Genomic DNA, 26,857 nt, shown 5'->3' on the forward strand with positions numbered 1-26,857 from the left:
TTTGCCCCCCTCCCAATACAGAACCTATGCCCAGCCTCATAATATGGAATTCTGACCTTGAGTGCCTGTACAAGCACACACGTACCCTAGCAAGGCCGAGAAATGGCTGATGTAAAACAGAGCCTTGGCGCCTCCTTCGTTGTTGCTTCTCGCTTTCCATATTTCAGCTCTTTTAAACACCCCGAGCCAAAGTCTGCAGCCTGTGTTTATAAAAATGTGCTTACTCTAATTCCTCCATAGTACAGTGTGAGGTTTCCAGCACCCCACCCTCTGAGGGGACAGACGGCGAGTCAAGTTCTATGACTTGCTGCAGGAGACAATCATCTGAGATCCTTGCTTTTCATTCTAGCAGGACAGAGAGCAGCTGCCTGTGCCAGGAGACAAACTGCTGAATACCAGCTGCTGATCTGAAGCCAGTGAGAGAGTGTGGCCTCCAGAACCTGCAGCATTTTTTTCCTTCTTTGCTTCCAAACTGAGGTTTGCAGGAAAGTCAGGTGCAAAGGAATGAAAAAATGAAGTGACATGCATCCTGGAAGTTGTTGTGGTTGTTTTTTAGGAGATGGTGTGATTGCCTAAAAATTAAGAAAAGAAAAACAAGGGCTTTGGAAACACAGGCTCCGACCGCCCACATGTCCCCCTCATCCAGCTGTGTGGAATGTTTGCACAACTGGATGGAATGTTTGCACAGAAGATCCCCCTGGGATCCATTGAATCTAAGATCTCCGGTTTCAAAGATCTCCAGTTCAAGGGAAGGAAGACAACATTATGTCCCAGTCAGCATTAAAGAATTCGCTTTTTGCTACAAAACAACTGTGGCAGGGGAAAGAGACATGCTAGAACCAAGGAGTGGAGAGAGGTGAAAACAGATGGGATATGGCCCCGTCTGGTCATGCAGAAAGCAGAGATAGAAGAGGAAACCATCCCAGTGGGAACAAGAGGAGAGCCCGAAGTAGAAAACAGTCTTCCAAAGCGTTGGTTAAAGCCCAATTGTGGGCTCTTCCAGATGAACCTATTTATTGATCATTCACCCTGATTTGTTTGCACTAAGCTTATACAGAGGTTAGATTATAGCCAGTCTTGACTGAACATTTGTTCTGATTTGTTTGCAGGAAGATTATCCGACAATGAGTATTCATCCTGCATGCCTCTGGACTGCATGTTTATACAGCTTTGCATTAATCAGTTGTTCATTCCCCAGTTCAATTCATTTCCCCATCAATTTCCTAACTACGAAAAGGTGTGTTTCTTTTTAAAAGTGGGTTTGTTGTTCTAGGGCAACAGAATGCTTTGATCCACTTTAATTGTGCAAACCTAAATTTAATTGTGCAAAACCTAAATTTCCCAGTATATGATTGAATCCCTCCTGCAAAATGCTGCCAGTCTTTCAGGGACATAAAGGCAAAACTGGTATGTATGGAGCCATGCCACTTATGCCAAGAAGCTTTGGAACGGTGAGAAAAGAAAACATAATAAGTGTGTGGTATATATCACACTTTTTCCTCGCACGGCAATATGCTATTTGCACATCACAGGAACTGCATCCACAAAGCACACTTCCCCTATGGATACCACGTATGGCAGCCAGATTTTCAGAAACTGCATTAGGAACATAGGAAGATATTCTATGGAGGCTGACCCATGGGAGCAAATGGGGCAGTGCCCCACCTAGCCTAGCCTGCTCTCAGCGTATTGCCCCCTGCCTGCCTTCCTATGTGCAACCAGTCCAGAGGGTGGCCACTAGTTGATAATTCAGAAGCTGTGCAGTTGAAAATTCAGTAGAGTGGGAAGGCAAGGCACAGAGGTGTGGACATTGCTTCCCTCTTTCCTTCTTGCTCTAACTCCAGAAATGTCCCATGTGGGAAAGGAGGACTGAGAGGTTGCAAGCTGTAATGTAGTAACTGTAGTTTTACTCTGGCACCTTGGGAACGCAGGCTGAGGTGTGAGTCTGAATTCACACGGAGCCAGAATAATTCTAGATTACAATTTCCAGCTTCTTTCCCAGTGGGGCGCTGGTGTTGGAGCGAAAGGAAGGGAGCAGCGCAAGAAATTTCCAGCTTCTTCAGAGGCTAGTGCTGCAATGAGGAGTGGCAATGAAATGTCACAGCCATCATGGGCCATGCTCTGGAGCCTCCTAGTGGCGGATCTCGTGCATGCAACCTATGTGGAAGTGTGTGGTACTTGGGCTGAGCTCAGGCAACAGTTTCAATAAAGCAATGGGAGAAATTCCCCTTTTCTGCCACTTTGGCACTGCTACAGCTAAGAAGATCAAATGCCATGTATATGTAATGGAGATGAAGAAGGCTCATTGAAGGGATGGGGAGATGCTGCTTATTCTGTTTTCTTTTAATCTTTAGTTGCGGACCAGCCTTATACAAATTAATATGCATAGAATTCTCTTTTTTACAAGCCTCTTTTTTTATCCAGTCAATTTTATTCATAAAGAAAGCTTTACTTCCCCCCTCCCTGCCCCACAGTGGAGATATGGTGTCACACACCCCTCATTTCACGTAACAACAGAAAATAAGAAATAATTTTAAAAATCAAAATGTTCCAAAACTGCTTCAGGGTTATATGCCCAGGAAAGCCACACTCAACAAAAAATAACAACAACATTACACTCCACCAATGTTGGACATGTGGGAACTTCCGGGGGCTAGATTTGGCTTATAACTTGGAGCATGGGTAAACAGGATCAGTTCTTCATATTTGCACTCACACCAGAAGACCAAAAAAGTCCCTGTCATAGATCAATACTGCATCAATACCCATTATGGTTTATTTATCTTTTATTTACAAATTCCCAGGTTTTTATCTACAAAACCTCTTCAAAGCAAAATGTTTCTGAGACCAGCTTTCCACACTTGAATTCGCTTCTTTTCCAGTTGTGTAGATTAGAAATATTCTCTCTCCATCCCCTCCTCTTTAAAAATGAAAACTTTAAAGGAAAGTTATTTCATATTAATTTTTCCCTATACAGTGGTACCTTGGGTTAAGAACTTAATTCGTTCTGGAGCTCCGTTCTTAACCTGAAACTGTTCTTAACCTGATGTACCACTTTAGCTAATGGGGCCTCCTGCTGCTGCCGTGCCGCCGGAGCACGATTTCTGTTCTCATCCTGAGGTAAAGTTCTTAACCTGAGGTACTACTTCCGGGTTAGCAGAGTCTGTAACCTGAAGCGTCTGCAACCTGAAGCATCTGTAACACGAGGTACCACTGTATGGAGATCATTGAGCATCCATCCTGATTTGCTTGTCCAAAGCTTACATGGAGGTCAGCTTATATCCGGTCTTTATTTGGTTTTCATTCTCATTTGTTTGTGTGGTGGTTATATGACGATGAACATTTGTCCTGATTAGCAGTGTTTATGTGTCTTCCTGTTAGTCATTCGTCCATCCCACACTTTTCAGTGCATTTCGCTTTCACTTTCCTGACCATAAAAAATTGTTGCACTAGGTCGACAATGCCTTTTAATGCATTTTTATTGAACAAACCTACATTCCCAACATGCGCTTGAATCCCTCCAGCAAAATAGTGATAGACCAGAGGCACCTCTGTTATTGGGGTGATAAAGAAGCCGATTCCACTTGATACCACTAGATGGTGCTAAGTCATGTTTCTAGAACATAGCCTGCTGGCAGGGATGGGGAAGAAATTCAATTTTGTTTGCATTTTAATAAGAAACACTTTTTGAACTAATATGAGAACTGAAACACAGCTATCTTTTGAAATTCGTACATCTCTGAATTTTGCGATGCAACCAAATAATGTGTACAAAAATGCACTATATTAAAGTGTGTACACAAAGGCATGGAAACAAGATGCAAAAATGCTTTACATCAGGAGGGGGGAATGGCTTTCAAAAATGTGTATGTCAGTTAAAACTTCATACAGAAATGTGTTTATTAGGAGAAATTCACACTAAAATGCTAATGAATTTTCATGAGGGTTAAAAAAGAAAAGTATAAAGAATTGCAGGTTGCTGTGGAAATGTGGAGCACTGAGTTGAAGAGTGGAAGGATGAGAAACTGAGATAAACCAAAACTGACCGATTCAGCTGTACCTACCTGCTAGTTAGTTCAAATATGAAAACGACAAGGAGACTTTGGCACCTTAAAGATGGAGAACGGAATCCAACATCATTCCACAAGATTGTCATGAGCACAAGCATTTCTGGACATGCATGCTCTTCTGGGGTTTCTTCTGACCCTCCTGAGCAGATCTGTGGAGGCCATTGGGGGCACGCAGGTGGAAAAGAGGGGGGAACCCCATTGCACAGGCATGTCTTTTTGGACTGGCTTCTGCTAGCGCAACTTAGTTGAATCCAGCCTCAACAGATTTATTATGGCATAAGGTTTCATGGACTACTGTCCACTTCATCAGATGGACATTCATTGGACTGTGGTCTAGGAGAGCTTATGCTGTAATAAATGTGTTAGTCTTTAAGGTGCCAGAATAATCTTTTCTATTTCTGCTGCAAGAGACTAACACACCTATCCAGACAAATTTAGACGACACAGAGGAAGTCCAGAGGAGCTGTTCAGCACACCATCAGGTCCAGCTGTCCTGGTTTCAGTTATTAATGGCAGGAGGTTGTGGACACACTGCTTGAAGGGACTTGTCCTCTCAACTCTTGCCCATCTTGGCTTATTCAGTCTAGCTGAGAGGGAATCACTAGGTGGGTCCAAGGAATCACCAGTGCCTTGTTGTAGGGGAGGGGGTGCCACCTGCCTTGAAGGAGGCGGTTGTGGTGTACCACCTCCTCAAGGGGCCCTCCCTGACCCCATAAATGTCAACCTGGTGTCCTGCTTTCGACTCCAGCTCCCATCAGCCCCAGCCAGCTCAAAATATCTGGACGGCACCAAGTGGTAAGAGGTTGACATAGGGTCTGAGGATGAAATGATGGACAGGAACTTCTGCCTAACTTGGATTGCCCAGCAGAAGGCAGTTGCAAAGTTTACTCAGTTGCCCCCTGAAGGAAATGGGGCAAAAGTATTTTGACTCCCTGAGGTTAAGCTCCTGAGGTGAAGACAAAAAAATGAAACTCCCTCTGAAAGTTTGAGGCAGTGATACCCAAGAAGGAGAAGTTGGGAATGGACCATTCCTGGCCACATTGACTGGATGTGAAAGAAGGGTATGTTTGAAGGCAGGGACAAGAATCCTCCCTCAGATAAAGCACCTGCCAACTATAGTTTAAAGAATTAAGTGTGACTGACCAAGAGAGGCACTTTGTGGGCAACACAAGCAGATGACTGAGCTCTTTGGTTAGTCCCACTGGCAATATTTAAAAACCTACTGAGGAGCAGGGGGAGCTGACCCCAGTGAAAAACCAAGATTTGGGTGCTTAGTTCAGCAGGCTCAACAAGTTTTGGGAGGAAGGGATGAAGGTTGCTGACAAGGTCATTATAGCTTTTATATGCTGCGCTTTTAACTAGAAACCCCGCCTTCTGCCCCCTCCCCCTGTCCTACGAGATGAAATGGAATCAAACCATTAGGAAATAGTTCTCCTCATCATCAGAGCGAGAGTGAGTTTATGCAGGTCTTCCCCAACCTGGTGCCCTCCAGATGTTGTTGGACTCCAGCTCACAGGAGCCCCATCCAGTGTGGCCAATGATGATGGGAGCTGTAGTCTGACAACATATGGAGGGCACCAGGTTGAGCAAGGCTGATTTTATGTGGATGAATTGGTGGGAGAAAGGAGAATGGCTGCAAAGCAAGGACAAGATTTGAGGGTTAGAATATGAGAAATTGTCATGAGTCTTGTGGAGACATCATGGAGAGGGCAGTCAAATGACAAGGAATGGGAGGTGATTGGGGAACTGGAGGAGTCTAACCAAGGGGAAGGTCCTAATGGGTTGGCGACCTCCAGATTCCAGGAGGAGTCTGATCCCAGAGGCACATGGATCTAGGGGAAGGGCTGAGCGGGTAAGTCATGTGAATGGCTCACTTCCGCATGCAACATCACTGCCAGTTGAGAAGACTCAGGCGTCTCCCTATCAGCGCAGATCCATCCTCTCCTAAGGAAGCACTTGGGGATAAATCTGACATCAAGACTCCACCTCCATCTCCAAGGACATGGAGTAGCAGCCGCAAGAACAAAGCAGTGTGAATTCCCCCCTGCCCCTCAGGTCACTTGGCAGGTCTAAGTTGATGGTGGCAACCATATACAAGAAGAGCCATTGCAGATCAAGTCCCACAAGAGAGAGTCTCCATATCTCCACCTATGCTTCCTAAGTGGAGAAGCCCACATGTTCAATTTCAAGCCACCAAATACTGAGCCGTCAAGTGAGGAAAGAACCCATGGAGTGATGAGCCTTGAATGTGTGAACTGGGCCCGAGTTCAGGTGCCTGGAGGCCAGAGAGCATCCCAGCTCACAGGAAGCCATCGTTTGGAGCCCCAGAAGAAGGCCTGTGGGTGGGTTGCGCTCAGCGCAGCATGACAAAACCCTTATAAACTGTGTGGAAAATTCCAGCCCCACTTAATCCCCGGGGCTTCTGAAAAACGGTGACATTCAGAAAAGATCCAAACAGGAAAGAATTAGCAGGAGAAATGCCTTTCTTCTTGCGGCTGCCACGGCTGTGCCAGGAGTGAGTGCAAGCAGGAGCGGGCGGGCGGCAGCTGAGGGGCCACCCCCCGCTCCCCCCCCTGGCCTGCCTCTCTCTAAACACGCAGAGCTTACTTGGAAGATTAGGAGAGAACACAGCAAAAGACAACAGAGTTCCTTTTGTAATGGGGGTGGGATTAAGGAATCAAGTGACCGGTTGCAACTCCCAAGTGGGTTTCAGGCTTCTTAGAGCACCGTGTCACTGTCAGGTTCAATCACCCACAAGCCACAGAGGTGGGAAGAGGTGGAGTGTGGCGTGTGCCGACAAAGAACCTCGCCAGGACACATGCGAGGCCAAACGTCTCCAGTCCCAGCTGCAGGGCCGGAGCCTGCTTTGGTAAGTAGCTCCCCGAGGGCTGCTGTGGCGCTGTCCTAGAATGGGACAGATTTTCTTTTTGCTTAGGGATATATGTGTTTCCACTTTTTTAAAACAAGGCACCTTATTTAGTTTATTTGGGGCAGAGGGAGGCTGCCAGTTCTGTACATTTGGCCATCACGAGAATACTGTGTATACAGATGCAAAGGAGGAACCACCTGGGGTTCTTGTATCTTTCACAGGAGAGGAGGGTGGTGCAGCAGGTGCAGCCTCTCTTGTTCCTGAAGGTCAAGCAACTCTTGCCACAATTTCCTCTTGCATAAACTAGGTCTTGTTCTCCTTTGCGGTTGGCCATGGGGTCTAAGGATGCACTTTAACATGCAAAAAAATGGCATTCTCACGTTGGGCATTCCAATGTTGACGTTTAAAATGATTTAATTTTTGAAAGCTGTTCCCCTTCCTCCCCTAAAAAAAGCACATTGGCAAACTCTTTTTTCCTCAATGTACAAAATCCAGTGATCTACTGTTCTATGAGATCCGCAGAGTATTTGCATTATAAAGGCCCCCCGGTGGGTGGGTGGGTGTCACAGCTTTGTATTTTAGAACAATTCACCTGAAATAGCAACTACCATACTCACAAGTCTCGTTCCATGCAGAGGAATCCGTGAACTGTAAAATAGTAGGAAATGCCACCATCAGCTGTGTTTTCCAAGCCTGTGCATGTTTGCTCTGCTGTAGGTCCCACTGTCTTCAATGGGACTTAACTCTCCCTAGTAGGTTTACATAGGATGTTAGCCTCAGCCAGTCTAACAGTAAGGACGAAAGCTGTTTCAAGTGTGTTACAAGGTAGTTCCTCCATGTTATGTGACTTTGGATATGGATCCTTCCTTATTTTAACAGTGTACGCCTGTCTGCACATATAGAGTTTATAGGACTGTTTAGTGTCTGTAACTCTACCAGCTCCTGAGCCAAGGGAGCCTTAACCGGTGAGTACCAGGGAGAAGTTTGACTGGGGAAAACAATGAAGATACCTCTAACCGTAGGATATCAGAAGATGTATTTGCTTATTCTCAGATTGAGAATAAGGAGGAATTAGTGTTTTTGTTTCTCCATAGGTATTCCAGGTGCAGTACAAGGATATATCGAATCATAGTATACACCAATTTTTCCAACCCCACTGCTGAGGCAGAAAACCTGGTGCTATAGCATCTCTGAAAAGCAGCCATCCAGGCTCTTTTTTAATATCTCTAGCGAAGAAGAGCCCACCCAACACCTAATTCAAAGCACCCTGGCATCATATAATATAGAATATGCTCTTTCGCTTCACCGAATCCCACAAGAGGAAGCATTACAACTTTCTTTTCTTCTCTTCTTCTTTGGCAATCAGTGCATTCTCTCCTCTGCTTCTAGAAATTTGATTTGGCATGGATAACCTTCCAGTTTCCTCCCACAGTAAGCAATATAGCAGGGCAGGGGGGCATTCTAGACTAGGAGGGAAAGGGAAAGGCACAGGACTTTCCTATATACTGCTGAAGAATTCACGGGCATTATTTACACAGGCAAGGCTTGGAGTTTTCCATCTTTGGTAAAAATGCACTCCGCATTTGAATTGCATGAGAAAAATTCTACCTGGGTGCGGTGGAGGCGCAAAGGAAGTTGCCATAACAAAACACACACACACAATCAAGGAATATCTTCAAGTGGTTCAAGTATGTGTGTGTGTGTGGTCATTTCCTTTATCTTTTCCACATTTGTGGATTTGTTGTGTTGTGAGTTTTGGAGGGTGAGGTGGGGGTGGGGGTAAGCTGTATGCCTAAATCCCTTCTAATTCCAGGGTCCAATGAATATTCAAATGCTGGAATAGCCAGGCAAGTTTCTTGGTAATGGCAACTAAGTATGGGTCCTTAGGGTAATGAAGGAAGCGGCTCTGTGCCAGACAGGAAAGGGATGGGGCCCCCACCCCCAGCAGGCTGTTAGTGTGAAGGACAAAGTTGTGTGTGAGCTAGAGGCTAGAAGCAGGCTGGACAGCTGCCTGGACACAGCCATGCTTGATTTCTGCTGGAATCTAATGTGGTTATGGGAGAATGCAGATGACTGTAGATTAGAAAATGAAATTAGCATTGGTGAACATTATCTGACTGGCATGTTTACCACCAATCTAGGAACGAGGTGAAGGGGGCATTGTTTATGTGGTTATTCTAATATACACAATTTTAAAAGGTCTTCAGCAGCGTTGCTAGCATTGATGACAATTTTTAAAACAAAAGTATCTAGCTGTAAAATTACCAAATAGCAGCCCCAGACTAGACTGGGGGTTTATCTACACTCACTTTTTGTTGAGTGTGGGGTTTTTTTGGGGGGGCTGGGCTTTCCCCATGAGAACCTGCTCTTTAAGACTCAGTTGGAGCAAACATCAATTTGGGTTTCCCACAGATTGCTGTTTGCTCCAACTGAACTATAAAGAGTGGGTCTACACAGAGAAACTCTGGAGCAATGGGGGAAAAAGGCGTTTGGACATGGAGTTTTAAGGCACAGACCATGCCTGGAAAGCGTTGAGGAAAGGTAAGTGTGGATAAGCCCTGGCATTTTCTTGCTACCAGTGCAGTCAGGTGCATAATCATCTTGGGGGAGGGGAGGGTTTGAGAGAGAGAAAGAGGCACAGCAAGACGGACAATGCAGCAGACAATATGCTTATTTGGGGGCTGAGCTATTCTTACAGATAGACTGGCTACCATACAACATTTCTGTGTTATGTATTTGGCATTACATATAGGAATAATCTTCAAGCTGCCTCTGGCAAACACGTGGCTAGGAACACAATAATATAAACACTGGGACCTTGTGAAAGGTTCATCCATCACATTGAGCAACTCCAGGCGATGACATGACTGAGCCAGGAAATCCACATCATCAAGATACTGTTAAACATACATGGTCAGGGGGGGAAATATTCCATAGAAAACATTTTGTTGTGTTTCTGCCTGCTTGGACAAACTCGTCTAGAGGATAAGTTTGTGCATTTCTGTGAAACATGCATAGTACGTGCAGAAAGTCTCTCCCACCTTTTACTGTGCATTATTTCTGCACCATACTATACAATCATCCCTCCTGCTCACCCCTATCCAAACACAACAGACCAAACCAAATGTTGTTATTGATGGTTTGTGGGGAAGGCTCTTCTGAGAAGCAACATACTTTGGTGCTCTCTTTAATGTGTAAACTATCTCCTGGGCAGCAGTCCAAACCTGAGTTGTTAGTACTACTGAATAAACTTTTTCTTACATCTCGCCTTTTCTTTTCCCATACTCCAACTTTCGGTTCCTTTAGATGTTCCCCAATTTCCTTCTCCTTATTTTTCAGTGTTGCTTCTTTATTCCTGCTCACTTCTTGCCTCAGGAGGAAAAGTTTTTTATTTGAAGGACTATCATAGAGGAAAGTCTTCTGTTTCAAGGCATCCTTTATTCAACGAACCATCCAATCCAAGTCTGATGTAAAGACAAATAATCTTAAGAAGAGAGAGCAGGGGTCTTGAAGTTGCCCACCTTAGCACATGGGCAGCAGACAGAGCAGGCACAGAGGACATCTGGCCCCAGCCTTCTCCATCATGGGAAGATGCATTCTGTTTCTTTCCAAATTGCACAATGGAACTTCCTGCTTCTCTCCTCTCCCCTGTAGGCCCCTGTGCACCCTCAATATCTGTGCATGATGGTTGGGGGAGCCTCGGGACACTATTTAAAGTGTTTGGCTGTGGTTGTCTTAAAATGCCTTGTATATGTGTATCCAATATAATCTGACATCCTTACTTTCTGGAACAAATCGTGTTTGTGACATCAAGGATCCACCCACTGAGATCCTATCACATACTTTTTTCCAACATGGAAAATATGTCCATGCAAGAAAAAAGCATGCAACAAATGCAGCTTATCATGTACGATGATGGACATTTATTCTGCTGACCTGTATATGCGATCATTGATATATGGTTAGATAGATAGAAACTTTATTTGCATTAGCCACTAGCCATAGCAATCTATATATGGTTTTCACAGTATATTTCCATCAGCATTTGTTGTCAAATTGAGATTGATTCATTGGGGCTATTATTCTAATAATTATCATCAATTTACTAATAGGTTTCTACACAATAGTCTCAAGACCGTGTACATTAAAAACAGTTAAAAATACAAAAAAGCCAATACATTCCAAACAAAACCAAAACCAAACAGAAGGGCCCATTTATCCGGCTGGGAAAGCCTGTCAGAACAAAAATGTCTTCATTTGTTTCCTAAAAGTGGATGCCTGTCATATCTCGATAGGAATTAGCTAAAGTGGTCTTCAGGTTAAGAACAGTTTCAGGTTAAGAACGGACCTCCAGGACAAATTAAGTACGTAACCAGAGGTACCACTGTATTGCACGGAACAGGGGCAGTCACTCAAAAAGCTCTGCTCCGAGTTACTGCAAGGCTACCTTTCCCCCTCTCTCACACAAACACAATGAAATTGCATATAGTTTTGCCCAGTGCTTCCTTGCTTCCGTGGGTGTTGGTGTGTAAAAAAGAGGTGCCAGTATTCCTCTCAATAAAAGTGCTGTGGGTGTCAGCACAAAATGGCTGCCACGGGCAGCAAAAAAAAAACAAGTGATGGTTCCCTGCCCTGGTAAGAACCTTCACCCACAAAAAGCACTGATTTTATCCAGGTTATCCAATTCCCCAACCTGCCAAAGCTGGTTTTGTCTTTCTACAGGACCCGCTCTCCCGCAATGGGCCTCAACCCCCATCATGTCGTTGTTTCTTTCTTAGCAGGCCTTGTGATGACAGTGACATACACATACCGTGTAGCTGATGCACGCCTGGGCACCTTCTCACAGCTCCTGCTCCGATGGAAAGGGAGCATCTACAAACTCCTCTATTGCGAGTTCTTAATCTTCATCTCTTTCTACTTCGGCATCAGCCTCATCTACAGGTGAGCACCGGCATTTCTTTTAAGCCTGTTGGTTTCTTTAGGATCTTTCTGCACGCATCATGCAAGCATGTTTTAGATTTGGCACAAGACTTCTGCAGGGGAACAATTGGTAGAGGACGGCTCAAATATCTCATTCACTTGTAGCCGATCAGTCTTCCTTTTGAGAGACAGGGAAGGAGGAGCCTGTACTTCAGGGTCTGCCTCCTCCTCCTCCTTTTAATCTGCATTCCATCCAGGAATAACTCCAGAGGGTAAGAAAGGGGATAGTGGGTGTCCCATCAAAAATGCTTCCCGCTATGCTTTCTGTTCCCACATAAGTAGAGACAGAAAAACAACACAGCTTAATATGAACCACAGCAAACTAATTGAAAAAAACAACACAAAACAACAGTAGATTTTGGCCTTCGTTTTGAGCTCATTCTTTGGAAAGGCAGTGGGTGCTTTTAAGGAAAGAATGTTTCCCTCCTCCTCTCCCCAAACTCCCAAACCAACAAACAGGAGTCTGTTGAGCTGTAGGAAGGAGGCAGCTCTCCAGAAGAGGAGGCCTGAGGCCGGCCACAGTTGCCTGACTCAACCAAGGAGGCAGCACCCTCAGAAGTCAGCGAAAAATAAAATATTTTTTTATTTATAAAATCTGAACACTTATAAAAACAGACCCAACGGTGAGGGGATTGTGTTCAATCTTGTACTAGAGCTGTGCAATGGAGGAAACATAGAACCATAAAGAAAAAATTATTCTAAAGATTATATTTCCCCTAGATTTGAGTGTTTGAATGCTCAGAGAAATGTGAGGTTATATAAGCAAAGCATTACATTGCTACATTGAGGGACAAGATCTTAACTGCACACAACAAATGAAAACAAAAGTGAATTTGTTGTACGGTATTGTCCAAATAGCAACCAGAGCCCATGATTCTGCAGGAAGCTCTTTTTCTTCCTTTTTGCTTTTCTCAGTACCCATTACTGAGAAATCCCCTTTGTAGTTTTGAAACTGGAAATATTCCCCTGTGCTTCCATTACAGGCTGGTTCTGAATGAGAGCCAAAGGCTGATGTTTGAGAAATTGGCTATGTATTGCAATAGCTATGCCGAACTGATCCCGGTGTCCTTTGTACTAGGTAAGGCATGTAAAAATGGGGAAAGAATAGTGTGAAACCCTTACATTATTTATTTGCTTATTTGTAACATGTATAGCCAGGGCCAGCAAAAACATTTTGGTGCTTGAGGCAGAAAATCCAAAATGGTGCCCCACCCATCCCTAATATCTCTCTATCTGTACCTAGAATGATCAGTAGCAAAGCACTTCAGCTGAGAATCACAGACTCTGTTGTTTCTCAATTATAACAATAGGGAAATATTTTTCTCCCTCTCTCATAACATCCTTTTGAAGCTGAATGTTGGAAAATTTGGAACACACAAAATAAAGTACTTCTTCACAAAGGAGGACATAATTGGGCTATGACAGCTGTTCCTGCCTGGCATGAAATCTGAAGGCTGCTGGAGAATTTCTCACACCCCTTAAGAAACACCAGACAGAAGTTTGCATAAATATGTCTTCTCTGAGAGGCAAGATGGCGCTCTGCCAAGCCATTCTTACTGACAGTTTCATGTCAGGCTTTGACAAAGCATTCTCCCTACTCTGGGCTCATAAGACTATGAGGAGCAGTGTGGTAGTGCCCATTCTGACAGGGTATTGCTAAATGAGAGAAGAGCAGGGCTGAGGGATCTTTCTCACAGGATCAACTGCATATACTGCAGACAAAGATCTCGCAAGCTCAGGTACTACAGCCAGGGTGCTGAGCATATAATGAGCATATAATGAAGCAAACATAATTTGGATTCCAAAGATTTTCAGCTTTCTTCAGTTTTGTGAGACAAAAAATTGAACATGCACAAGTGATGTCTTGTGAAAGCTCAAAATGGAAAAGGTTTGTGGCTCAGAGCTTGTGTGTGTGTCCCAATTTTGCTCAAATTGGATCTGTTCCTGCAGCCCTTTCCTTTTCGTTCCTATCATCCTCACTAACCATCTCTTTGTTTTCACGCTAGGTTTTTATGTCACCTTAGTGGTGTCTCGATGGTGGGGACAGTATGAGAGCATCCCATGGCCTGACCGCATTATGAACCTGGTCTCAAGTAGCGTGGATGGGAAGGACGAGTACGGCCGCCTCCTTCGGCGCACGCTCATGCGCTACATCAATCTGCTGGGTGTGCTGATCTTGCGCTCGGTCAGCACTGCTGTCTTCAAGCGATTTCCCAGCATTGAACATATTGTGACAGCAGGTACTATCCATCACAGTGATGACCAACTAAGACAAAATGTGCTTAAAGTGATTCCCACCCTCCGTGCCACAAATGAAGACGTCCAGGGGGACACTTTGTGAGATGCCAAGAGTTGGTTAGAGGAGGGAGGAAGGCAATCTTTCTTGTTAATTACATTTATATCCTGCTTTTTTTTCCTCCAAGGAAACTAATAGGCAGCGTACAGGGTTATCTACATTGCTTTTTATGCCTACAACAGTCGTGTGAGATAGGTTGGATTGAGAGACAGTGACTGGCCCACGGTGACTCAGTGAGCTTTAGGACTGAGCATTGATTTGAACTTGGGTCTCCCCTTTTCTAGCCTGAGATTTAATCTCCCGCACTACACTGGCCCTCAATCTTTGATGCCTTCAGCCTATCAAATCTAAGGGTTCAGAACAACTGGGCAAGTTATAATTGTTATGGGACCCACTCTGAAGCTACCGTTAAGCTCTTCCCACTTCTCCAAGTGGTTAGCAGTTCTAGGAGTACAGCACATATCCAGGTTTGGTTTCCTTTGGAAGGTGGTCATTGGAAGCTTTTGGTGTTTTGTACGGTATTGGCCCGAATATATGCCACACTTTTTTTCCAAATTCCGACCATGAAAAGTTAAACTGCAGCTTAAATTTGTGACCTTACAAAAATTGGGTTTTGCGATATCGCTGCTGAAACAGACATAAGGTAAAATGGAACAGGTGTGAGTGCCTGTGGAATTTTAAGTGAGCAACTTATATTCGAGTACAGTATTGTCTTTTTTTTCTTTTTCCCCTTGAATTTTAAAGGTGCTGCTTATATTCGGGTACGGCTTATATTTGGGCCAATATGGTAATATCTGTGTTTATTTACAAATATATATTTGAATTTGTGCTGTCTATTGTGTTATTAATTTTTTCTGTTTATTTTTAAGGCGCTTCAATATTTTGAGGTCCCAAAAATTGTTTTTGAGATCAACAGGTTTATTTCCTCTCCAAAATACAACCTGCGTGACAGGATTCCTGTAAACTGTCCTCCTCCTCTCCCCCATCTTCTTGTCTGCATAGGCCTGATGACTCCAGAAGAACACAAGAAGTTTGACAGTTTAAATTCACCCCATAACAAGTTCTGGATCCCCTGCGTGTGGTTCTCGAACCTGGCAGTGAAGGCACGTAATGATGGAAGGATCCGTGACAGTGTGCTCCTGCAAGGCATCTTGAATGTGAGTTCATGATATGCAAGTGGGTGTCAGCCAACCATGCTGTAGTCTCCTGAACAGAGAACATCAGGTCTCTCTCCAGGAAGGAGCAGAGGCAGAATAATTGCTGCAGGCCATCAAGGATGGGATATGATGATAGGCAGCTTAAGACCAGACAGGACAGTGGTATGCGGGGAGCTGCGGACCCAAAACCTTCTGTGTCCCTACTGACAAAATAACAAAACAATATTGCAATTGGCAGTGCTCACTTTGGGCTCAGAAATGGCAAGTCAATAGAAAGGATAAAGCAGGGTCATGTGAGTCTGTGATGTGCTTCAAGGACCACAAGGAGGAACCTCTCGCAAAGAGCGGAAGGATGAGAAAAGGAGGGAGAACTGTTTCACTGGGTGCTTCCACACAGCAGCCGATTTTGACTCAGTGCTGCTCATGAACGCAAGTTTTCACAGTGTCCACACAATTTCATCCTCGTTAAAACACCACCCCTGCCTCCCCATTTAATCTGGATTTACCAGTTCTGGATTTATTTCTTTTTAACTTAATGGGTTTTCCATAGAAACAATAAATCCTGATTAAATGGGAAAATACAGTGGGATGGCAATTTGATGAGGACATTGTGAGAGAAACACTCTTAATATTTTTGCATTCTCCCAAGTTTCCTCTTATGTCTACAAAAACAGGACTTTTCGTGTTGCGGCATCTGCCCTCTGGAATGTGCTCCCAGTAATCATCAGACAGGTGCATATAGTACTAGCATTTAAGCATCTCCTCAAAATGCATTTGTTCATCCAGGCTTTCCTTGAGAGGCAATCCGGTTAAGCTGAGTTATTAATCTGATTCATTGATGCATTATTTGTAATTTGATTTTATTTATTATTTCATGTTGTTCACCGCCTCAATATTTTTTAAATGTTTGGCAGTATACAAATATTTGCAAAGAAAGAAATAATAAAGGCAAAATGGGTGGGACGGGACTCTGTGGTGGATCATCTGTACCTTTATCAGTACTTGTCCTTCCCTCCAACAGGAAATGAACACTTTGCGCAGTCAGTGTGGGAGACTCTATGGGTATGATTGGATCAGCATTCCATTAGTCTACACACAGGTGAGAACTGGTATATATTCTCCAGACAAAATTAAATGCGTCTTGGTCCCACTTAAAATCAAGCTAGCTCACTTAACACTCATTTATTTCAATGGGATTTAAAATAATCAGAATTGCTATCAAAATGCAAAGCAAGCTGGAGCAACTCCTGTACAAGGAAGCGTAACAACATTTGGGGCTTTTTAGTTTAGGAAAAAGGGGGTGAGTTGAGGAGAGGGCAGTGGCAGAGCTTCATGCTCTGGCACCGGGGGGGGGGCGGAGAGCAGGCAGGGACGGGGCTGGTGCATGTCCCCGGTGTGGCACAGGGGTGTGGCACGTGTCCTGGAGGTGTGGCACGTTGCCTGCGGGGGCATGGCGCCCAGCGCGGGTGGGGGGGCCAGCTGCGATGGCACCCCACTGAGGTTGCGCTGCCGGGGGTGGTGCGCTCCCCCCACACTCTTCTTCCTCCGCCAGTGGGAGAGGGGACATGAATAGAGTGGGTCCCGTCCCCCCCCACACACACTTTCTTTCTCCTAATATTAGAATATCTGGGGTTATGCAAAAAAGCTAGATGATTGAAGTTTCAGAGCAGACAAAAGGATGTATTTCTTCACAGAGTGCACTATGGAATTTGCTCCCACCAGATGTGATGAAGGCCACCGATGTAAGGCAGCTTTGAAGTGGGATATGAAAAATTCATGTAGGATAAGGCTGTCAGTGGCTGCTGGTAGTCATGGTGGCTGTTGCTACTTCCAGGAGCAGAGACAGCATGCTTCACAATACCAGTCACTTGGCAATGGCCGCAGTAGAAGGCTGTTTCCACATGCCCTGCTTGTGAGCATAGGCATCTGGTTCACCACTGTGAGAAATGGAAAGCTGGGCTAGATCAGCCTTTGGTCTGACCCAACAGGGCTCTTCTATTATTAGCCTCGGAATACATCCAAAGTCCTCATGTACAAATATGTACCTGCCCTTAAACCCCTTCCACTTGAATCTCCAAGTGGGAGGGAGGTTACTGGTTTGTGACTGTTTCCTTTGCTGTCATTTTTATTGTGTATTTTGTGTTTTTATCTTGTATTCTTTATGTTGTGAACCGCCCTGGAATCTACAGATGAAAGGGGGTATACAAATTTAAGAAATAAATAAAATTGTTAGTTTTCCCCACCACAACCACAGATATGCATACTGCATGCATGATCTTCTGTAGCCTTCACACCCAATCCTTGCATCACCTTCTCACATAACTTTTGTTTATGAATCCCATACACACAACTCTAGTGTGCCAGACGTTGTATGTTCAAGTCACAACGTCTTATGCGGTTGCAGTCAAACACATAGCACATAATAACTCCCCATACAATGACAGGGAATTTTCAAGACCAATGAGTTTGGGTCCTTATTTTCTCTGAGTACATGCTCTTTTTCTCCTTGAGCATATCAAAACTTGCCCTACTAGCTCACTCCCATCCACTGAATCATGTTTTTGCCTGAGCCCTACAAACACAGCTTCACAGCTCTTGGCATGCTGTTCCTGCCCTCTGTGCAAAAGGAAGGCTGTTATCTACATTAGACACCAGGCATGTTAACTGCTCACCACCGCCCAAACTGCAGCCTCGGGGTAGACGTTATGGTGCCAGCTTCCTCGCATGTCTTATGCAACCCTGTTGCTTAAATAGCGCACTCTGCCAGACTCTGTTGTGCCGAGAAAAAGGATTTCAGGTTAATGGAAGGTATATATCGAACCCTGCAAGCCAGGATGAAAGGCAGATAAAGGTCAAGGCTGTACATGGACAGTCTATTTCCATGAATTAGTTGTTTTCTGCATAGCCATAGGAACTTAAATAATGACAGGTGGCATTCTGAGCCAGATTTTGGATTGCAAATGATGTAGAAATGATATGGGACATTAAACATGGTGCCTTTAGAGGCCCCATATATTGGAAAGATCAAATAGAGAATTGTAAAACTAAAAAAAGCTGAAGAATTAGTAGAGAATTTAGAGCCAGAGTAGTTCTTTTGAGCAGTGGCGTGGCGTGGGGGGTGCAGGGGGTGCCGGCCGCACCAGGCGCAACATCTGGGGGTTAGGGTTAGGGGGCGCAAATCCACGGGTTAGGGGGCGCAAATTACTTGCCTTGCCCCGGGTGCTGACAACCCACGCTATGCCACTGCTTTTGAGGCAAAAGGGATGAGGAAGTGAGACAATAACTGAGTTCTTCAAAATCTTTGGGGCTTTCCAGACAAAGGTCCTTTTTCATGGAAATATAACCATGCTTTCACCTAGTGCTTTTTCTAATACTAGCCACATTTTAAAAATCCCCATAGATCTTCCCAGTGTGGAAGCAAATGGGCCTGAACTTGATGCAAGAAGATAACATGGGTTGTTGTTTTTTTTGTATTGAAACTGTACGAGGGATTCACTCAAGTACTGGAAGATGTGGAAGAAGAAAAAAAGGAATGAAAAGAACCAGTGGAAGGGGTTTAGAACGGTGGTGCTTACCCATGTGGTAGGCAGGTGGGTGAGGGGCAGGTGATGTGTCTTGCAGCAGTCTCATAGGCATTTCAGACCCCATGGGTACATGTGGCATCAGTGAAACCACAGCAAAAGAGACAGAACACAGTTGTGCTTGTTGAGGGTGAGAAGCTTGTTTTCTTGGGTTAATGACTTTAGTCTGGGTCATAATGATACTACCCCTGCAGAAGCACTTCCTTTTGTGAACCATAGCTTAGCAATGGCTGTGCAACTCCCACCCCAATAAGTCACAGCGTCTTAAAAGGCCCTAACACACTGTGTCTCTTTCTCCAAGGTGGTCACAGTGGCTGTTTACAGCTTTTTCCTGGCTTGTTTAATTGGTCGACAGTTCCTGGACCCTGCAAAGGAGTATCCTGGCCACGAGATGGATCTCTTTGTGCCCATCTTCACCTTCCTGCAGTTTTTCTTCTATGCTGGCTGGCTAAAGGTCAGTTCAAAGGAGAGAGTGTGAATTCCCCCAGAAACTTCTGCCCATCAGGATAGAACTTCTGAAGTTCTTTTTTGAGTAGCCGAGATACACCCTGAGGCCACTTTAGACAGAGGCAAATCCAGGCTTTATAGAGTGGCCAAAAGTCCACGTGATGGCAGCAGACCTAGATCTTCAAACATAGGTCTGCCCATTCATGGGTAACTGGAAGATGGTGGGTGATTTAAAGGACCAAAGGGGCATGCAAGTGCGAGGTGCTGTGCCTTCTGTTCCAGCCACCACCCTTACCTCTGCAGTCCATCCCATCAAGAGGTTTTCTTTCTAGTGAGCTAGCTGAAAAAATATATTATTAAGCTGCTGGAGCTGGCAAGGTCTTCTTCAAATGCAAATTGTATTGGTAAGGCAGTGCATAGCAAGCAAATACATCAACATCTGACTTTCTTTTTGTCATTTTTTTACAAAGTGACAGATCCTTTTGGTCTGTTAACCTTGCCTTTTAATCCTGCTGACTGGACAAGATAATATTGTCTTAAATATAATAGTGAAGCCCATTTTTTAAAACAATCTGGACCATCCTAAGTTCCACAACTAAGGAGCTATTTTCATTTCAAGTCATTTCATTTAAAAGCAGTTCTAAACAGCATAATATGTAACAATCTCTAACCAGTATGTAAGAGTGCAAAACAAAAGCAATGAAACATTATCGTAAAGCTAAAAATACAACATATAAACCAGTAAAACAGCATTATGAAAACATAAACAGGATTTCAGCAATAACAGACCAACCTTCTGAGTCAAGGAAAGCCTAGGCTAACAGGTATGGATGGTATTCAACTAAGTTTTACTTGACTTAGTCATGTCCATTAATTTCAGTGGGTGTACTCTGAGTAAAACTTCGTTAACTACCAATCTATGTTTTTACAAGACATCTGAACCAACTGATGGATGAAATTCCATGTCCAGTGCTGATCAGCAATGCTTTCATTGCACACATTTCACAGGTAGCTGAACAGCTCATTAATCCATTTGGGGAGGATGACGACGACTTTGAAACCAACTGGCTCATTGATAGGAATCTCCAGGTGAGTTTGAGGCCTGGCTATTACAGCACTCAGAGAAGGCCTTTCTTACACTTCCCACAGGGCAGCTCTTTCCCCTTTGAGGCTCAACACTCCTTCTCAGCGATTCATTAGACATCCAGCATTCAATAAGATGAAATCATGGCTCTGAGAAAAAGCTTCATATAGCATTAGCAGGTCTCTGAGCCAAGCATGACTTTCTTGGTGTGTGGCTTTGTTATCAGAAGACCTAGTGTGCTTCTAAGTTAACGTATGACATTTCAAGATGTTTCTATATCAAAATTTGGAAGGAGGCTTCCCATACTCGCCCCCTCCTTGAGCTTTCACTCTTTACTGCACTTTGATCATTTGCCTGCTACTCATGATCTCATGCTGCTTCCTGTACATCAAAGGCAGCTCATAATCAACCTTTCCTCCTAGGCAGGCCTGCACAACTTGTGGTCCACCAAGCTGAGCATAGCCCCACTCAGCCATGTGCTGAGCCTACTACAGACGCCATAAACCTCCACCTTTTTTTTTGTCTGCCTGGGACTCGCCGAATCAGAAAAGGAGAGGGTTATCAAGACTCCAGCAAGCCACAATAACATAGTTATCTTAGTGAGCTGCTCTATTATCATAAGCTCTCCAGCACTCTCAACTGAACACAGTCATCGCCTCAGCCATTCTTAAATTGCAACCACCCCAAATTATTAGAAATGGATGTTTTCTCAGAAATGGAAGAATAAGAGCAAACACATTCACAGTGCCATTGAGTTTTGACCCCATTGTGCCTGACACATATGTCTTGTCTACGCAGGTCTCCCTTATGGCAGTGGATGAAATGCACCAGGACCTGCCCACTCTGCAGAAGGACCCATATTGGAACGAACCAGACCCACAGCCACCCTACACAGCAGCAACTGCGGATTATAAGCGGACATCTTTCCTGGGCTCGACCTTTGACATCAGGCAAGTGAAGCTACCTAAAGCAACCCTTTCCTGACCCAGGAGATGAAGTAGGTGTTTGCCTATGGAAGCTCATGGCATTATACATGTGTTTGTCGTTATAGTTCCACAAGAGTTTTGAGAATTACTAGCAGAAAACCCAAGGAGGAGATAAAATAACATGTTGCAGTGGGGAGTGCTCCTGTTCAGGGTTCCAGGCAGCCCGCCATGCCCTCTTCCTGCACACAAAGTAATAAACCAGAAGAGGACAGTGTTCAACAGAACGTATTAAAAAAAAGCTTAAAACATTTTGTACTTCCGCAAGCCTGCTCTTGTGCATGGATGATGCCATTTGGGCTACGTAAGGAGAATGAGTTTGCAGTTAGCATATAATTTGACATTCCTCCAATGCTCACACCACTCTTTTTACATCAGCTTCTACCAGAACGTGTCATTTGGCTGTTTTGAGGTGCTGTGGAGCTTGTTTTTGCTGTTGCTATGGCTCCAAGCAGAACCTCAGTCATCCAAACCACAAATAGCCAAATTCTTTGTGATATGTTGCCAAGACTCACCTCTTTAGCTCTGCCACACCTCACCTTGTGGCCTGCAGGTAATCAAGTGAATACCACCGGCCAAAGTAATCAAGGCGCAGACTGCCAAATAAGCTGTTTATGAACATCTTCATCCTCTGAGGTGTTTGAATAAATAGGACTGTGCTATATGTCATGTCTGAGCAACTTGCCTCATAGGTCAGCTTCTCCTGGTGCAGGATTTTCATATTTTTGTTTTGTAAGCACACAAAGAGCCGGCCCTATCATTGGGCAGAGTGAGGCAGCCACCCCAGGCAGCTGATTTTAGATATCATAAGAAGGCAGCAAATTGTTAGTGATTTATTATTGTGGGTTTTTTTTTACTGCCAAGGAGTGGGGAGAGCTGCTTGTGGAATTTTTTTTTTTTTGCCTCAGGTGCCAAACTAACTTGATCAGCTTTGGATATTGCACCCCTTGACGAGGAGGAATTTTGCAGCAAAATGTCTTGGGCCAAACCTGGAAGTAACAAACAAGCATGAGTAGACATGCTAGTACAAACACAGAAGTATTCCTACTGGGCACAAGAATCATTGACTGGCATGGTCAAGCACCTACCAAGTCCCATACATCAATAGTTGAGAGCCCCCTGGTCCCACCCCTTCTCCTCTTCCTTGCTGCTGCTGCCCACTTGCTCACCTCTTCTCTCTCTCTCTCTCTCTCTCTCTCTCTCTCTCTCTCTCTCTGGCCCACAAAGGGGGTGAGCAAGTGAAGAGCCATGTTAGTGAGGAGCAGCAATCTGTGCCACATTTGCTTGCTCACTGGTTCTTCTCTGCCTGGTGAACACAGAACAGGTGACAGCAATAGTCAGGGGAAGCAGCAGCAACAGGGGCTAGAAGTGGGACCCCTGACATAAGTTGGAGAGAGGTGGTAAAGGGGCACTGAGGCTGTTTTCTCTCCAAGGGCTCTCCAGAACATGGAGATGGCACTGTTCAGAGTGCACCCAACATAGGAGTTTAGAGCCACCCTACATGTTCTAATCTCTCCAGTCACTGTCTGCAACTGCCTGTTTCCCTTCTCCAGCATGCAGAAAGAAGAGATGGAATTCCAACCCCTGGAACAGATTAAAGAGAACGAGGAAGCAAACCACTCCACCCCATTGCTGGGCCACATCAGCCGCTTCCTGAACGTCCAGTCCCCCACCTTCCCCAGGTCGTCCAGAATGAACCTGATGCGCCGTAGGAATGACAGTGTGCCTTCTTCCCCTTATTACGCATACCCAGATGTGGGCAAACCCGGCAGCCCAACCAGTATCAACCAGCAAAGGGGAGACTGCTCCCCGGCAAGCTTCACCTCCCAGGACCAATGGGACAAGGCGGCCAGCAAGCTGAGAGAATTTGATGCCTTCATGTCCACTCCGTTCTACGAGAGGCCTGGCTTCTACAGCGCCCCACAGACGCCCATCAGCTCCATCCCCATGATCTTCCCATCCAGACGTCAAGGCCGCAAGAAGCCGCCTGCTCTCTCCAGCATCGCTGCCTGCTCCTCTTCTTTGAGGGACAACTCCACCAGCCAATCCCCTGGCAGAGCCAGCGACATGGACAGAAGTGAGAACTCTCTTGGATCGGGAACTAGAGAAACTTTTGTTTGGCCAACGGAGAAAGGCCAGGCTGCAGACTCCTTGGCAGTGACCATTGAAGAGGTGGCAAAAAACTTGACCAATGGATCGAAGGAGATTGCCCCTTTGGGAAGCCCAGGAGGGCCTCTGTCCTCAGCGAGCTCAGCAAGTCCCAAGTTTCCTTTCTTTGCGGAGTCCCCAGATCCTGAGATGCAGGCAAACGTCAAGGGTCTGAAAGGCCACCGGCAGCCCTGGTTTACACCAGACCGCTCAGCAACTCCAAACCCAGACTACCCCACCTACCTCCACTCCTATGGTATCAAGACCCCTAGCAGCAATGGCCCTCCCACCTGCTTTCCCTTCACACCCTTGACATCCCCAGTGCTTGAGAGATCCCGTCTGGGCAAAGCAAACGCTGCTGTTGGCTCTGCCTCGGAGGCTTCTCCTGGAGGCATGGAGCAGGATTCGCCAACAGTGCCGGGGGCTGCCAGAGATGCAGGAAGTGGAGTCACCAACACTTATCATACCAAGGATCAGAGAAAGGCAGCCAGCTCTTCTCCCAATGACTCGGGCATCTCCCTAGCAGAAGGAGACTTTGTCGGGCTAATGGAAGTGATCATGGAAACCAGCGAGAGCACAGCTGATGAAGGGAAGGAGGCAGAGATAACTAAATGAAATGGGCTCACAGATGCGTTTCATCTAGGATGGCATGGTTTTTTAAAAAATGAAGCTTCATGGGTGCGCAGCCTCTTAAGAGACACCGGAATCACATACAATGAGCTACAGAACAGTTGAGAAGGCAAAAACATTGGGTTGAACAGATCACACCATAGACAATGCATAGGCTTTTGCTTACATGCTGGTTAAGAGTCATTCAGGGTGCTTGAGCACCACACGATTATGAAACCAGTTCTCATTCCAGCAAGCCAAGGAGAGTGTGGGAGTCCCAGAAATATCCCAGTTGCTCCCAAAGCACAATCCCATCCCTGAGCGGAGGATCAACAAGCATCAGAAAGCAGTACTAATTGGTCAGTCCCACCATTGCAAAGAAGAGGCCCGCCCAATGTTCTGAGACAATATAGAGTGATATAATCTTTTTGAGAATGAGAGTGAAGTTTGCTTCCACTTCTGACACTGCAGGAAAAAAAGGTGTCAGGTCTCAAAAATTTGGGGAGCACACACACAACAGCACTTATGGACAGAAAGATTAAGGCTGTGGTTAAAAACCATTTGCTTGATAAGCATTAAGAGTTTTTTGCTGGCTGCCTAAGTCAACTGTAGGACAGATAATGAAGAAGCAGTTTTGCTGAGTGGCCATAGCTTGATTATACTATATACCGGGCACTGTCTTTTGCGCTGTATCCCTTTACTAAACACACATTAGCAATAGACAGCATCACAGCTTTTATTTGCCTACAATCTATTTCTAAAAAGCAGGTGACAAGTCAATTGAAGAAAAAGTTTCAGTTCCTTGTAGCTTTAAATAGCACGAACAGAAAGCACAGCTAGACAAGGCCCCTGTTAAATTACAGAGAGTTGGATGTTTTGATCTGGCTATGTTTTAACACAGGATCTTGAGCCATTTACAGGTCCAATAAACGGCTCCTGTCAGGATATAGCAATTGCTGTAGCAACATTCACGGGGGCAGGAAGAGAATCACTTACAATTTTGGGTGTCAGCATTTGCAGAATCTCATGCTCACTAAACTGGAAACCTTGAAAAGCATCTACACTTCTCAGGGTATCAAATGAGAACCACCTCCACTTTTTATTTTCTGCTATTGCTCTGCCGTTTTGGCCTAGCGCACCACAAAGCACGGGAAACCCATTTGGGGCCATTATTGAAAGTTCCAAGGAAGAAATCCCTTCATTCGATCTAATCCATTGGTTTTGGCATCTGTCTGTCGTGGTAGACAGTAGGAGAGTGCGCCTTCGAGGGTGAAGTCAAATGGTTGGAGTTGCAACACCTGCTGTGGTTGCAGAGACTGATAATGGAAGGGACATGTTTTGTTGCAGCTGGGGCACATGAAGGCATCGTTTAGTTACTTACAGGTGCACCATGGGGTTTCTTTCTGCACTTCTCCCAGCAGTCATTCATCCTCTCGTAGACACACAATCTAATCCAGATAGGGAAGCTGTGGTTTTCCAGATTAAGAGTCTCACGCTGTACCCACTGCTCATGAGTCACAGCCAAGATGGCCAGTGGTCAGACATGACTGCAGCCCAACATCTGGAGGGCCCCAGGTTCCTCATCCCTGATTTAATCTGTTCTCTGAGGAAGATTAACCTTTTTTCCAGTTTACAGGAGGAATTAAGATGGGTCAGAAACATACCAGCTGTAAAAGCAGTTATTAGTAAAGCAACAGACTTCCAAAGAGTGTAATTTCTTTCCATTAAGGGCGGAGAGGCTTCAGGCATGCTTTAGGTATAAGCAAGGCTGCCTACATTCCACACAAGAAAAATTTCAACATAACCTGACATCAGCTATCATTAAAGGAAAGAGGGGGAAAACCAAGTTTCTAAACCTTTTGGATAGGAACCTCTCCCAAATATTGTACTGAGGACACAAGATTAAGACAGAAAATCCAAAGCTGGGTTCTGTCGTGGACATGAATCAAGTTCCTCAAACTTCCCCCCATAACTAGCACAAATCCAATGGTTGTTAACTGTTTCCCTCCAGATATGTTTAACTACACCTGAATCACTCTTAACCTTTGACATGAGTCTAGAATTTAACAACTCAGAGCTGCCCCTCAGAGGTATGAAGCGCATGAAACAAATGGGAAAATTACTCTGGAATGAACCATTGTTTCAAAAATTCATTGTGGAAAGGTACATTTCATGGCAGCTATCAATCCTTTACCCAGAACTGCTCCAAAGAGAAAGTTAAGATCCAAACTAATTCATTAGCTGTGACATGATTTCAAAGGATCTTAGGACAGTGGCTAGAGCAGATCTTGTGTATCTCTATATAAGTTTATTGGAGTGCCTTAAACAGTTTATAGATCCTAAAGCATGAGTTCACATCCTTCACTGAACTTACTGGAAAAGGAATGGGCTTGAAAATGGCTGACAGCAGCAGCTCACATCCAAATGGAGTTGTGTGGCAATTCTGTACCAGAGACATTCATGTATCTATGCATATGCATATTCTGAGTGCTAAGGCCCAGAAGTACCATACTAACAATATCCGCAGTGGGGTCTTATCCCACCCTTCCTTAGCATTCCCAACCATCTTCATTATAAGGTGGCAGAGTAGCATTTCATGTAGTGATTAACTTGCCAAGCCTCACTGAAGAATC

General features: G+C 44.9%; 1 protein-coding gene and 1 long non-coding RNA gene across 7 annotated transcripts; one reads left to right on the top strand and one right to left on the bottom strand.

Annotated features, from left to right (window-relative positions):
* Positions 1–6,681: 6,681 nt before the first annotated feature.
* BEST1 (bestrophin 1) lies at positions 6,682–25,166 on the top strand. Of its 6 annotated transcripts, none has more exons than XM_083588642.1 (10): positions 6,682–6,939; positions 11,662–11,880; positions 12,903–12,997; positions 13,926–14,159; positions 15,218–15,372; positions 16,394–16,471; positions 19,255–19,407; positions 20,409–20,489; positions 21,283–21,434; positions 23,021–25,166. In XM_083588642.1, the coding sequence occupies exons 1-10, from the start codon at positions 6,728–6,730 to the stop codon at positions 24,228–24,230; spliced, it is 2,589 nt and encodes an 862-aa protein (XP_083444768.1). In that variant the 5' UTR covers positions 6,682–6,727; the 3' UTR covers positions 24,231–25,166. The 6 variants fall into 6 exon arrangements, with proteins under 6 accessions (XP_083444768.1, XP_083444770.1, XP_083444771.1 ...); XM_083588644.1 differs by having other exon boundaries at positions 6,688–6,939; positions 11,718–11,880; XM_083588645.1 differs by having other exon boundaries at positions 6,828–6,939; positions 11,721–11,880.
* Positions 9,660–11,829, bottom strand: LOC310750895. Its single transcript, XR_014542351.1, has 2 exons — positions 11,750–11,829; positions 9,660–10,403 (listed from the first exon to the last, which is right to left on the bottom strand). It is a non-coding gene; the product is annotated as an uncharacterized lncRNA (long non-coding RNA).
* Positions 25,167–26,857: the final 1,691 nt, after the last annotated feature.

Source organism: Podarcis filfolensis, assembly GCF_964270895.1.
Source record: "Podarcis filfolensis genome assembly, chromosome: 1".
NCBI classification, from domain to species: Eukaryota; Metazoa; Chordata; class Lepidosauria; order Squamata; family Lacertidae; genus Podarcis; species Podarcis filfolensis.